We start from the raw sequence: 13,879 nt of genomic DNA, 5'->3' as shown, positions 1-13,879 counted from the left end.
TCTTTTCTCACGTTACCTTCTCTCTCCATCAGGCGGAGGAGTTTCGCACGTCGGTGCAGGTGATCCTCGAGTGGCTCTCAGAGGCGGAGCAAACGCTTCGTTTCCGCGGCGTCCTCCCAGAGGAGGCGGAGACTCTGCAGGCGCTGCTGCACACGCACCGCGACTTCATGGGCACGGTGGAGGAGAAGAGGACGGATGTCAACAAAGCTGCGGGCATGGGAGAGGGAATCCTGACGCTGTGTCACCCGGACTCCATCACCACCATCAAACACTGGATCACCATCATCAGAGCCCGATTTGAAGAAGTAAGAGAGAGGCGGAGTTAGAAAGGCTTTGGTGAAACAGTGTTTCACGGGTTAATGCATATAAAGACCTCCTGTAAATCAGCGCCTTCACTCTGCAGGTGCTGACGTGGGCGAAGCAGCACGAGCAGCGGCTAGAAACAGCTCTGACCGAGGTGCTCAACAACGCCAACCTGCTGGAGGAGCTGTTGTCATGGTTACAGTTCGCTGAGACCACTTTGGTCCAGAGCGACGCAGAGGCGCTTCCTCAGGACATCCCTCAACTTAAAACACTCATCACTGAACACCAGGTGGGTTTATATTTTACCCTTATATCCCACAATGAAGTATTTTGTGTGTGTTATCCATTAGCAGTTGTATTCATCGCGGTCTGTGTTTGTTGTTCTCAGATGTTTATGGAGGAGATGACGAGGAAGCAGCCCGACGTGGACAAAGTGACAAAGACGTACAAGAGGAAACCAGCAGAGGCTTCCAGCAGCCTGTCAGAGAGGAGAGGAGCTCGTACGTCCACCTGTGTTTGCCTTTTCACGCACAAATATTATGATCTCCCACTTTTGGCTCACTCTCACTTACACTTAAATCTCTTGTGACTTCCACAGGAAAGCAGCAGCAGCAGCATCAGCAGGCAGCCATGCAGCTCTCAGGAGGAAACCCACGTCTCAACCAGCTGTGTGCGCGCTGGCAGCAAGTGTGGCTGCTCGCTCTCGACCGCCAGCGCAAACTCAACGACGCTCTGGACAGACTCGAGGAGGTATTATCTTAATATTTATACCATAAATTGAGTAAAATAACTTTATAAAATCTTGTATTTAAAGCTGTGGTGCATAACTTTCAAAGATAAACAAATGACATGCTCTACGTGACATGGTGTTAACATTGCTGAAACAACACAGGTGTTCATAAAGTGAGACGATTTCAGAAGTGAATTCTACTGCTCAAAAAACCTGGTCTTTCAGAAGCTTCTTGTCTCCACCTCTATCAGTCAGGCCTGATAGTTTTGCTTGACAGTCCGTTTTCAGATGAAGGAAACGGCAAACAAATAATGTAACTTAATTTCTGACCAAACAGAGGCAGAATAACAACATCAACGAAGACGATGACAGCAACAAAAAATCACCAAAAGTTACGCACTGTAGCTTTAAGCTACTTTCCTGGCCAATCAAAGCTGTGTTTACCTTTCCATTTTATCACTCTGACATTACACACGTGTTCTTCTTTCAGCTCAGAGAGTTTGCCAACTTTGACTTTGACGTGTGGAGGAAGAAGTACATGCGCTGGATGAACCACAAGAAGTCCCGTGTCATGGATTTCTTCAGACGCATCGACAAGGACCAAGACGGGAAGATTACGCGGCAGGAGTTTATCGACGGCATCTTGGCCTCAAGTAAGTTATGAGTCAGAGTTTATAAAAACAGAGGAATATTTATTTATTTATTTATTCATTTATAAATATAGTCCAGATTACATATCGGAGTCTTTTGTTTTCCTCTTTGTTGCAGAGTTTCCCACCAGTAAGCTGGAGATGACGGCGGTGGCAGACATCTTTGACAGAGATGGAGACGGTTACATCGACTACTACGAATTTGTCGCTGCGCTCCACCCCAACAAGGACGCGTACAGACCAACCACTGATGCCGACAAGATAGAGGATGAGGTGCATAGTTATAAAATCAACACATGTCCGATTAACTGAGTCTGTCCTCTTAAGAAAGGCTCGAACACGCCGAGCCCGAGACAGTATTGACCAGACATGACACAGCCAGAGTTAGCTGAAGCGTACGCTGACGTCACGGTTATAGAATGTGAATCTAAAGGTTGTTGTTTGTTTGTTGTGCAGGTGACGCGACAGGTGGCTCAGTGCAAATGTGCCAAGAGGTTCCAGGTGGAGCAGATAGGAGAGAACAAGTACCGGGTAAGTTTAATTCAGTTCATCAGTTTTAGAATCGACAAAGAAAGAAACATGTTTTTACGGTAAAGACACTGTCACAAAAGAATATAAACATTTATTATTATAATTGTTTGATGTATGATTGTTAAAAGACCTGGGGTCAACTGTTTACAAATGTATTTTTTTTTGTTGGCAAATTTATTTGCAATTTTTAATTTCTGCTAGATTTATTAACACTTGTGAATCTGTAACTTGACTTTATTTGTTCAGTGTGCACAAACTGTGTTTGTTCATGTGTTCATCACACAGCAGTGAACAGCTCACACACTCCTGAACTTTAACCCTCACAGCACTTTATAATGTCTTCATGTCCCATCATGGTGTCATCCTGTGAATCGTCTGAATCATAACAAGTCGCAGTAACATGAAACAGGATTTTAACACGTGAATGAACGCCTCACAGAACTCCAGGACTGTCAGCTGACCCGTCTTTGTCCTCACCACAACATTAACATTCATGCGTACGTGTGACTGCTGGGTATCAAAGAGCTACAGCTCAAATTCTCTTTCATTCAAATTTTTTATTGACCTTTAACACCAGAAAAAGTAAATACCAGTCAATACAACAGTCAAACAGTGTAAATTAAATTAACATTTATCTTTAAGTGAAAAGAACGTCGGTCTGTTGATCCCATAACTGTCTAACAGTTTGTTCGACAGGCTTCAATCTTGGCAGGTGACTTACTGAGGCCACCAGTGTGAGCAGCACTGACTTTGACATTGTTCAGATGAGAATATCAGGCAAAAAAGCAGGCCTACATTGAATGGGACATAGTGTCTCTTTAATAAATCTGTAAAATCACTTGTTTTCAATTGTTTGTTTTCCTGCTTATTTCCACATAGCTGCTCACTGCAAACCTAAAGAAATCAAACACAAAAAGTGAAGAAAATGACAGTTTTAAACATTCCTCTCTAACTCTTTCAAAGCTGCATTAGATTCGATTGTCATGAAATATCAGGCCCTCGTTTATGGCTATGGAAATCAAAATTCTACACTTATACAAACTTACTTATGGGTAGTATTTTAAATTTCTGCCCATAAATCCTCTTGTGATACATATTTGAGCTTTTAAATGTGAAATACCATGATATAAAAATATATAAACTAGATGTTTATGCCCAGCAGTCAGTGTGTATCTGTGCCATTAACCCTCACAGTTTTCAGCAGCTTCTCCTGGATTGACCATCACTACCTCTCTGTGTGTGTGTGTCCACTCTGTCATTATCCACTGGGTAATGAGCTCCGGTGTCAAAGTGCAGGACACTGGTCACTGGTCAGGCTGAATGTACAGCACCTCTCTGTCTTCTGTCTTCTGTGTGTGTTTTAACTTCACTTTTCTAAATTCACACCTCCCTGTCGTCACCTCCCATCTCACTTACAACAGCACACTGCATCTTGTCTGCTTACGCCACTAATATTCAAAAACACACAGACATACACACTCAGCTGTTAGTACATCAGAAAACTTCAGTTGTACATGATGTTTCACTCTTTCTTCTCTGTCTTTCTTTCTCCTCGTGTTCCTCTGCTCCGCGTCTGCTGGATTTATTGTAGTTCTTCCTCGGGAACCAGGTAAAGTGACAAGTGACGCTGCTCATGACATGGACGTTGTGGAATCTGCTCCACACGTCACCCACCAATGGAGTGCCGTCCTCTCTCCTCTCACACATAAAAACACACCGTAATTCTATCATAATCATGTTTAAATCTCAGAAGGAGGAGGAGGAGGAGCACACTCCCGTTGTGTCTTTGTGGCGTACGTGTGAGCAGGTTTCACCGTCCTGACTCGTGTTCTTACTGTGATTTGTTTGGTGTTGAAAGTGACAAATTGCACAATGTAAGGCAGGCGACAGCGACATGGCTGAAGTGGTAATTAGTGGTTGGGTGATATATAGTGCGCTTTGGACTGAGGCTGGAGAGAAAATCAAGCTGCTTGGAGAGAGACTCAGAAAATTCCTTCTGTGCTGGTGTTGCTTTGGACTTCTGCTTTGCTGCGTGGGTTGAAATGTCATCATTTTTCAATTTAAAATCTTGAAAAAGATTGAATCTATAATCTAGAAGTTATTTTCTCTGACTTTAGATGATCATATTTTTGGCGGCTGGGTGACCTGGGCTGACAATCAGCAGATTGACTCTTAAACTTCTGGCAGTGCATGTTTATTTTTTTAATGCATGAAGTAGAGGAGATTATCCGTCCGGTTTGGTGTGATTCTGGAAAAACAACTGTCGTTTTACTCACAGACTTTCTCCTCGTCTTTCTCTGGGTCGCTTTTCTCTCCTCCTTCTCCTTCCTCTCCTCCTTTCACCTCCTCAGTTCGGCGACTCGCAGCAGCTTCGTCTGGTGAGGATTCTGCGCAGCACGGTGATGGTGCGAGTCGGAGGCGGCTGGATGGCTCTGGATGAATTCCTGGTCAAAAATGATCCGTGCCGAGGTGAGTGATGTTTTCACACACACACACACATAATCACATCCTCTTTCTTCTCCTCTGTCACACGTTTTTGTTTCATACTCTACATTTACATTTATTTTATCACTGCAATTTAGAAGAATAGAAATAATTATAAATATGTAATTCTTAAAAAAAAATAAAGATCTTAGGGGCTCGTTAGGTGGCATTCATGAAATGTATGATACAAAATAATCATGATAATAAAGTAAAAGTAGTAATAATAATTATAAAACATAATGGTAATGTGACAAAACAGTTTTTAAGATAAGATTCTTATGTTCAACATTCAAAAAACTCCCTTTTACCTTTCAGTGTAGAGTGATCTCAACCTTAAAAACACACTGAAATGAAAAACATGGTTTATCAGTTTAATTGTGAAATCATTCATTCAGTTAGGCCAAAAACAATCCTGAAAACGTGAAAAAAGTCAAACAAACATCGCACTTCTTTTTAGGAAAGCAAAATCGTTCTTTATGCGTTTACACACATTGACACCAGGAATAAAAACACAAAACCACCTGCAGTTTGTCAGCAGGTGAAGCAGGAAACTGTCTCACTTTTTCCCTCCAGTGTTTGTTTCCAGTGACGTCTACAGTCAGACGGTGTTTCCCCCCCCTCTCTCTCTCTCTCTCTCTCTCTCTCTCTCTCTCTCCACGTCTCTTCCCCTAAATCTGTCCCATCCTGTCGATCCTGGAGGAACTCATCACGTGTTATCTCTGTATATTCACAGCCTCTTCTCTCCTCAGTCTCCGTCCTGTCCTGTTCTTATTTTTTCAAATTTTCTCTTAAATATAACAGTAGTATTGCATGGTGCATGATCCTCGGTTCTCTCCCCTCTTCCTCCCCCCCTTCTCTTCCTTTTTCTCTTTCCCCAGTGCAATATCCCGGACTTAAGATTCTCCGCTCCGACTCCAGTAGCTCCATCTCATCTCGTATAGGTTGGACTTCTCATCTATCTCTTTCACTCTCTTCTAACCGCTCGAGTTTTCATCATCTGCTGTGTTTTGGTCACTTTTTTAATGTTGCACCTGGACTCTCTCTCGCTCTCTCGCTCTCTCTCCCTCTCTTCGAGATTCTTCTCTTTGCTCTCTTTTCTTCTCCTCTCTGTATCTTTTGTTTTGTTTTGTTGGTTTGGCCATGTTGCTGTGCCTCGCTGACGATGATCACCTGACGAATGTTATGTGTCCTCACTATCTGCTCCTCCCCTCTCCTCCTGACCCCCTCTCCTCCCTGGCTGTCGAACTCGTGCAAGCTCTGAAATACTGACATGTTCATAATTTTTAAACAGGACTCAGTGATACTCATCTCACCTGAGTGTATGTGTCTGTGTGCGTGCGTGCGTGCGTGCGTGTGTGTTTGTGTGTGTGATTTTCTTCATCCCACCATGAGCATGCAGTTATTTCACATTGTCTCTTGTGTCTCTCAGTGACAGTCACTCCTGGCTATTTCTGCTGCCGAGGTATCTACACTTCGTCTCTGTGTCTCACTCCATTTTTCCACCTCTTTCGCTCTTCATTCGTCCATTTTCATCCAGCTGTCACTCCCCATCTTTAATCACAGCTGTCTTCTATGTGTCTATATATATGTGTGTGTGTCTGTGTACAGTTTATAACTGTGGTCAGGTTTGTGTGCATAGGCACTGACATCATCTTGTCTGTGTGCCATGTTTGCGTCATGCTTTCCTCACTCACAACAAAAGCAGGATTTGGCCAAACCCTGGTCTTTCTATGTAATTTTAATTCAACTTACTATTTTCTAGATTATCTGACATTGCAACAGTTTTTTTTTAATTTAAGTGATAGTTCTGGTGTGGTTGTATGAGGCAAAGCATTGATTTCACTGTTTGCACCAGGAACTAGCCTGGGACACTGAAAACATGGCTGCCAATGAGAAACACTAATTTTAGCCACTCAACAATGCCTGCTTAAGTTGACGGTATCATACAAATATGTTTTCTGCTGTTAAAGAGCCTTTTCTAACTTTCAACTGGTGTTTGTAAACCTCCTACATTCTCACACCAAATTCCATAGAGAAAATCAGCGTTTTTAGCTCACAGGGACACAATGCTGCCTCATTTGTTGGGTTTGTGTCAGTTAATTAAATCCTAAGAAACATATTTGAATGCACTGATGGAGGTAGCAGTGGATAAACGGCTCCTCTGTGCTGTCATGTAAAATGAGTGATTTTCTCTATGGGTTTTGGTGCAGGAGAGAAACAAATCTGAAACAAATCAACATAGACAGTTCAGTTTCCAGTCAGGAAAGGCTCTTCAGTGGCAATATAAAGGAACAAACATATCCTTAAGATATTGTGTACTTTAGTAGATGTAGATTTTAGTAAGTAAGCCTTCTTTAAGTAGCTAAAGTCTGTTTTCAGTGAAAGTGACCACCATTGGCGAAGATGGTGCCTCATACAAAAAATACCTGAACTATCACTTTAAATTTTTTCCTACATTGACCTCTCTCAGAAACACAGTAAATGCTCGTCTGTGTAACTGTAAAGAGTCAGTGAGTGTGTGTAAGACCTGGGCGTGGCCAGCCTGGGTTTCTAATAAAGCTGGCTTCCAGCGCAGCTCCTTTAAATGTGATGGCTGGTTGGTGGGATACACAATTACAGGGTGCACCTGGCTGACTGGCTGGCAGGCGTTGATAGGGGACATAATTGCAGGGTGCACCCATTTAATTGACTGGCCTTGCTGTTTAGTTGCTAAGGACGGTGGCTAGGAGTTGCACTGCTGCTACAGCTAGCTGCAGCACCCTTTTTCTTCTTTTTTTAAATCAGTTTTCCATCTTGTTTTATTTCCATCCTCTATCTATTTGTCTATCTACCTACCTATCTGTCTATCTACCTACCTGTCTATCTAGCTACCTATCTGTCTATCTACCTACCTATCTGTCTATCTATCAATCTATCTATCTACCTATCTCGCTTTTCCCGCCTTTTTGTTGTCTGCTAGCGCTGCTGCACTACTTTCTGTGCGAGAATGCTGCTGAGTGTCTTTTAAAGACACGGGAGAAACTCCTTCTCCTGATAAACATAAACATAAACCAGGCATGACAGTGTTTTTATACACATACTGTGTATACGCTACGCTGAACTGTGTATGCTCCTTCACAGCAAAAGAGGACTTCAAATGGGAATGCATGTTTAAAAAAAAAGAAAACAAGAGAAGAGAGACTACTGTCAGATATTTTTTTAAAGCAAATACGCAATGAAAGTCAACAACATTACTTTTTTTCTTTAACAATAGTGGAGACACGTTGTTTATACAGTCAGCTGCCTTGCTATTAGATAAAAGATTAATATTGTTCTCACATCAGAAATTTAAATATGAAAGTACAGGCAGCAACTGATTAGCTTAGCTTAGCATAAGAACTGGAAATGGTTAGCTCCAACTTATAGACATGTCATACACAAAAAACAAGGTGGCGATTCTCTGACTTTCGTTGCGTATCAGATTCACTAATTTATCTCTACTTTTGCACAGAAACTCACTCACTCACTTAAAAACAACTCGACTGTGGTGCACTTATTTCAGAACTCCACTCCCCCCCAAACATCCGCTCTTCGCACAAAAAACATGCACGTGCTGTGATGTTTGCAGCCAAGGAAGCCCTGACTCTCCCTCACGCTGCTCGCTACCTCTGCCGCCCCCTGCTGGAGGAAAACTGTCAGGAGACGTCAGACAAACCCTCTTAAATGTCCCCGTTTCTGTCATCAGCTCGTGGTCGTACAAACCTGGAGCTGAGGGAGAAGTTCATCCTTCCCGAAGGAGCCACGACAGGCCTGGCTGCGTTCCGCTCCCGGGGACGACGCTCGAAACCTGGCTCCAGAAACGCCTCCCCCACCCGATCGTCCTCCTCGGCCTCCCACAGCGGTGCCTCCCTCCCCTCCGCTCCCTCCGCCCCTGCCACACCAACAGCCTCTGCATCATCCAGGGTAAGAGCTGAGTTCAGCTGATTTCTGGATAAATGATAATATGTTTTTACCTGCAAGGGAATAAATTGTGTTAAATGTAGTTATTTATGTTCTGTTTCTCTCATTATGTAATAATGTTTCTGTGCATCTCAGGTTCACTGGTAATAGAATAGATTCAGTAATAATGAATCTCTGCATCCATATCTACGTTTTCTAGCAGTTTTAGGGCTGAAACTCAGACTTTTTTCATAATGGAATAATGTGTTGATTATTTTTCGATTAATCCAGTAGGTATTTGGTCCATAAAATGTTGAAAAATGTTCATCAGTGAGAAAATGTTGCCAAAAAATTCTTTATTTTATTATTACATTATTTGTTATATGGAGTAAGGAAACTATATTCACATTTTAGAAATGGCTAAAAAAAAACATTTAATCAATCAAATTCATTATCTAAATACTTAATGACTAATTCAGTAATTGATTGAGCAATTGATTTCTGCAGCCCTAAGCCATTTATAAAAGCGTTTTAGCACTTTTAATAAAACTAAATGAATATATACATTTATATATATTTCTAAAAGTAATTATTAAAGATTATTTGAAACTTATCAAATGAACAGTTTATATGATATGATATTTAGGTCCTGAGTTCACTCGGACATTAACCTTTAGTGTACATTTGGGAGCTGGAAGAAGAAGAAGTGGAAAAAGTTATTTTGTGCCTTTTGTGGACATTAACGTTCTCACACGCACACAAAAATGTCCGACTCTCAGCACCTGCAACTTTTCAAACACATAAAACTCACAGTTGTTTGTAAGTGACACCGTCTCGTGTTTGTTTACTCGTCGTCGTGAGCAGCTGCAGGAAAAGTTATTTTCAGAGGAAGCAGCTTAAATCGATCCTCACGTTCAAAGTCGTCGTGTGATGAAACCCTGTGGTGTCAGTCAGATCATATGTAGTCATTACTGTTATTCTTCATCTGATGTGTTTCATTTGACAGTTTGTTATTGTCTTAAAAAGCATGACGTTAGTGTGTGTGTGTGTGCGTGTTATATCTTGTTTATTTGTTGTCATCCACCTTGTTTACTTGTTGTCAGAAATCACCACATCCTTAACTGTGATTTCTATTTTTTGTTCCTTTTGTTTTTTCTTTCACCTTGTCGTCTTTTTTCCTCTCGTTCCTGTTGTTTCTGCTTCACATCGTTCCTCCTGCACTCTCCAATTCACTGTAATTTAAAAAAATCAAATAAAATCATCCGCTCTGATAAAAACATACTCCCTCGCTATCAAACCACTGCCTCCATCGATTCCTCCTTCCCTTCACCTGCTTGTCTCCTACGCTGCTATGCTCTCCACCCTATCCTTCCTCCCTTCCTCCCCTTCCTTCCCTTCCTTCCCTTCCTTCAGTCCTCCCATACTCACTCTCGTGACTATGCCAAACCCTGGCTGGCACACAGTAAAACTCCAACGTCAACCAAGTGCCACTGCTGCCCAGATCTCGGTCACAGCCACATCACTCCTGGGCACGAGGTAACACACTCACCCCACAAATAAACCCCACCCACCTCCCCTGTCCCCGCGCTAATGCACTAACGCACACTCCCGGGTTCTCACACGCCACCATGTGCTCACTTTTACTTTTGCTGCTGTCGAGTGAAAACTTCAAAACGGCCAGTTTTGAAGTTAATGTCAAACCCTACTTAATAGTTTCAAAAAAATACTTAGAAACGGCATTGTGATTACATTTATGATATATTTTGTTTGGGTTTATGTGCAAATCATAATTTCTTTTCTGTCTTGCAGCTTTAAACCGTTTCATTTGTTTAATTTGGAGCTGAAACAACTATTTAATCCATCAATGAGTTGATTGGCAGAAAGAAGAAAGTAGTTTCAGACAAAACGAGACATTTATATCATCAAGTCTCTCAATTTATATCAGTCTAGATTTAAAAAGATGAAGTCCTGGACAGCATTTTATGGAACAAAAGATGAATTTATAATGAAAAAGTCAAGTAAATTATTCATATTTACTGTATAACGTGTGTTTGTGTCTATTTTTGTGTGTTGTATTCATGTATTGTTGTCAGTGTGAGGAGCTGTGTTTATCTGTTGCTAGCGTAGTGACACATTAGCTGCACAGTGGAGTTCCGCTCAGCTGATGTTTCCCGTGTGTTCCTGCAGGGGGCGGCGTCGGGGTCCAAACTAAAGCGGCCGACGTTTCACTCCAGTCGAGGATCTTTGACCGGAGAGAACGGAGGAACGACGCACACGAGTAAATCAGGACGGAGCGGTGAGGCGAAATTAAACCAGTTTTAGCTTTGAAGCAAAGAAATGTCATGCCAAGTACAGATTTAGAATAATCTACCTAATGTTAACCTCATGGTGGCGCTAGAAGGTTATTTAGATATCAATATGCACGGGTTCGTGTGAAAACTTTGACCTGCTCATTCGAGCTGGATCCACTTTTCTTGGAATTTTACAGACTACAGACAGGAGAGATTCTGGATACCAGGAGAGGGGCGGAGTCTGTGTTAAGACACGCCTACTCACTCAATCTGTTACATGGGACTCACAAGGACATTTTCTGGAAATTTTCCCTTCCATGACTGAATTTATCTAGATTTTTCAGTTTTTACCAAAGTGATGATCAAACCAACCAGAGTGACCTGGTTTTAAATAAAATTTATATTTTATATATTCTGTATTTGACTCCTTTTTTTTGTTCTTCTTCCGTTCAGAACCAAAGCGAGGAGCGAGCGGTGCGACTAGTCGCGCCGGCAGCCAGGCGGGCAGCAGAGCCAGCAGTCGCCGCGGCAGCGACGCCTCGGACGCATCTGAGCTCCAGGACGCTCGCTCCGTCTGCTCCGACACCTCAGACACGCCCAGACGACCAGGGGGCGGTGCCAAACCATCCAAAATCCCCACCATCTCTAAGAAGGCTCCGAGCCCGAAGACTCCGGGGTCTGCGAAGAAATAACAGCGACCGCCATTTTGGGTGTGACCGTCCATCCGCGGGACGAGAGCTGAAGTTTTGACTGATGTTTATCAGGGAAAGAAGGAAGTGGAACGACGAGTCCAATCTCCTTCTCACTCTTTCCGTGTTCTTGACTGAAACAGTAAAAAGGAGAGAAGATCTGGTTTTGTCTTTACCAGGTCAAAGTGTGCGAGGACAAAAACCTGACGCGTCCTCTCGAAGAAGTGAAGCCAGTTTGCCTTCCAGTCTCCTGCTTCCTCTGTCAACTGTTCCCTACACCGGTGAGGAACCAAACCATCCACGGACTGGACTTGATGCTGCCTTATTTAGTGTTACACGCGTCTGCCGCGATCAGACGCAAGCGACGCCGAACGTCGTTAAACTGCTTTATAACACACACACACACACACGCACAGTTTCACTGTGAGGCGGTGAAAGGGAGTGGGACACAACACCACCACCACAACCACCATCACCACCACCGCCTCCGCCACTGCTGCCGCCTCCACCAGGAATATAAAAACACAACGAAAAGGAGGAAAAAAAGAGGCTCAAATGACATTCAGGACAAAAAAAAAAAGAGAAGAATTGTGGGTAATTATTTTGGCTTGTGGGCCACATGCCTCAACGATGAGTTAAAAAAGAAAATATGCAATGACTGCCATGTCGCTTCCTCTGGACTGGTTGGTGAAGAGAAAAAAAAGGGTTCACCTCAGCAGATCTGCAGGGGCAGACGCCACATGTGGGGAACTCAGGAGGCGGGAAACACACACCGGCCGAACTCAGACTCCGAGGACGGACGGTGGCGACTGCAGCCGAGGACAGAAAACGCTGGAGACTTTAACATCGTGTGTTTAACTTTGTGTTTGAGCATTTTTCAAATGCGAAAAATGGGAGGCAGCATTGTTTTTTTTTTTCCTGTCACACGCCACCGTAACAGTCTAAACACACACACGCACGACACCACAGCAGGACTGTTGCTATGGCGACTAACAGTCACACACGTCAGTGTAACCCGCAGAGTTTCAACTACCAGCATGCACTAAGATCATCTCATTCTCTGCAGCTCCACCTTAACATCGACACTGCGTTACCCTTAGCAACCCAGACAAACATACATGCAGGAAGCGTGTGTGTGTGTGTGTGTGTGTGTGTGTGTGTGTTCAATAAATAATAACTAAAGGTCATTGACTTGAGTCACTGTATGCAAACATTTTACTTTGCGAATGTCAATTTTTTTCTCCTCTCGTCGTTTTCTGGTTAATTTATAATCCAGTTTTGTTATTTAGTTTGGATAAAAACAAAAAAGTATTTATTTTTCAGCTACATGTCATATCATCGTCGACGGCGACAGAGACTCTTTTTTTTTGTTTGTTTGTTTTAGCGCGTCTGGCACATGACGCCGCTCTCTCACTCGCTCGCCTTGTTGTTGTTTTTTTTGTTTATTTGTTTGCTATTATTCCCAGATCATGACCAAAGGGGTTTGCCCTTCACATGTTGAGAGAACTACAACTATGAATGACAGGCGTCCTGGGGCAGAGCCGACCAATGAGAGCACCCCACGCCGCCGGTGTCTCTTCTAGGCTTTTTTCAAATGTCTCGTCGATGACGGGGCCCGAGTGTCTGACCCATGTTTTCTCAATGTAAGAGATGAAGTTTATAAAAGAAATGAAATTATAGTCAGAAAGAAAGAAAGAAAACATCTTAAGGTGATTTTTATTTATTTATTGTCTCTCTGAAGAAGAGGAGGAGGAGATTCAGGGTGAAGGAGGAGAGTCACCACTTTTTGATGCTGTGCTTGTGTGATGATGAGAACATTCGGGGGGCGGGGCTGTTACTATGAGTCAATTGTGTAAAAGTTAAACGAAAAACTAAAATTCTAAACTTTTTTTGTTCTGTTTTTGTATTAAAATATGCTTGCAGTAAAGCGGTCTCGTCTTTTCATTCACTGTGTTTATGGAGTCGTGAATCGTGGCTGAAAAATCATAGATATGATAATAATTATTAGTTCAAATGTATTCCAACGTTTGAAACACAGATTCTTGTAAAATTCTTGTGAAATTCATTGTCCCTTTTCCAGAGAAAATGTAAACTCTCGATGGCGAGAAACTGAGGTTTTTTCTCCTGCACCAAATCCCATAGAGAAAATCAATGATTTTACGTGGAGTTGTTGATCCACTGCTGCGTCCATCAGTAAGTTCACACGTCTTACTTTGTCTTTTCTGTGCTTGGAAACTTACTACTCGAGGCAGCAGTCAACCAGCAGCTCCTGTGTCCCTGTGA

At 42.7% G+C, this 13,879-nt stretch overlaps 1 protein-coding gene across 18 annotated transcripts in view; it reads left to right on the top strand.

The window, feature by feature from the left end:
• The window catches only part of macf1a (microtubule actin crosslinking factor 1a), a 200,950-nt gene extending 187,427 nt beyond the window's left edge, over positions 1 to 13,523 (top strand). For 7 of the 18 annotated variants that reach the window (XM_044052296.1, XM_044052300.1, XM_044052293.1 and 4 more), the window contains 15 exons: positions 33 to 305; positions 404 to 592; positions 692 to 803; positions 902 to 1,053; positions 1,524 to 1,686; positions 1,802 to 1,956; positions 2,140 to 2,214; positions 3,806 to 3,823; positions 4,566 to 4,683; positions 5,577 to 5,639; positions 6,128 to 6,160; positions 8,423 to 8,640; positions 10,030 to 10,152; positions 10,804 to 10,912; positions 11,361 to 13,523. In XM_044052296.1, coding sequence (XP_043908231.1) covers positions 33 to 305; positions 404 to 592; positions 692 to 803; positions 902 to 1,053; positions 1,524 to 1,686; positions 1,802 to 1,956; positions 2,140 to 2,214; positions 3,806 to 3,823; positions 4,566 to 4,683; positions 5,577 to 5,639; positions 6,128 to 6,160; positions 8,423 to 8,640; positions 10,030 to 10,152; positions 10,804 to 10,912; positions 11,361 to 11,599 — 2,040 coding nt within the window. In that variant the 3' untranslated portion in view covers positions 11,600 to 13,523. The remainder of the gene's footprint in view (positions 1 to 32; positions 306 to 403; positions 593 to 691; positions 804 to 901; positions 1,054 to 1,523; positions 1,687 to 1,801; positions 1,957 to 2,139; positions 2,215 to 3,805; positions 3,824 to 4,565; positions 4,684 to 5,576; positions 5,640 to 6,127; positions 6,161 to 8,422; positions 8,641 to 10,029; positions 10,153 to 10,803; positions 10,913 to 11,360) is intronic. The other 11 variants (XM_044052307.1, XM_044052297.1, XM_044052295.1 and 8 more) reach the window with 7 other exon arrangements.
• The last annotated feature ends 356 nt before the right edge of the window (positions 13,524 to 13,879 follow it).

Source organism: Solea senegalensis, linkage group LG20, assembly GCF_019176455.1.
Source record: "Solea senegalensis isolate Sse05_10M linkage group LG20, IFAPA_SoseM_1, whole genome shotgun sequence".
Taxonomy (NCBI): domain Eukaryota; kingdom Metazoa; phylum Chordata; class Actinopteri; order Pleuronectiformes; family Soleidae; genus Solea; species Solea senegalensis.
The sequence above is the reverse complement of the archived record's forward strand: the minus strand, read 5'-3'. Positions and strand labels throughout refer to the sequence as shown.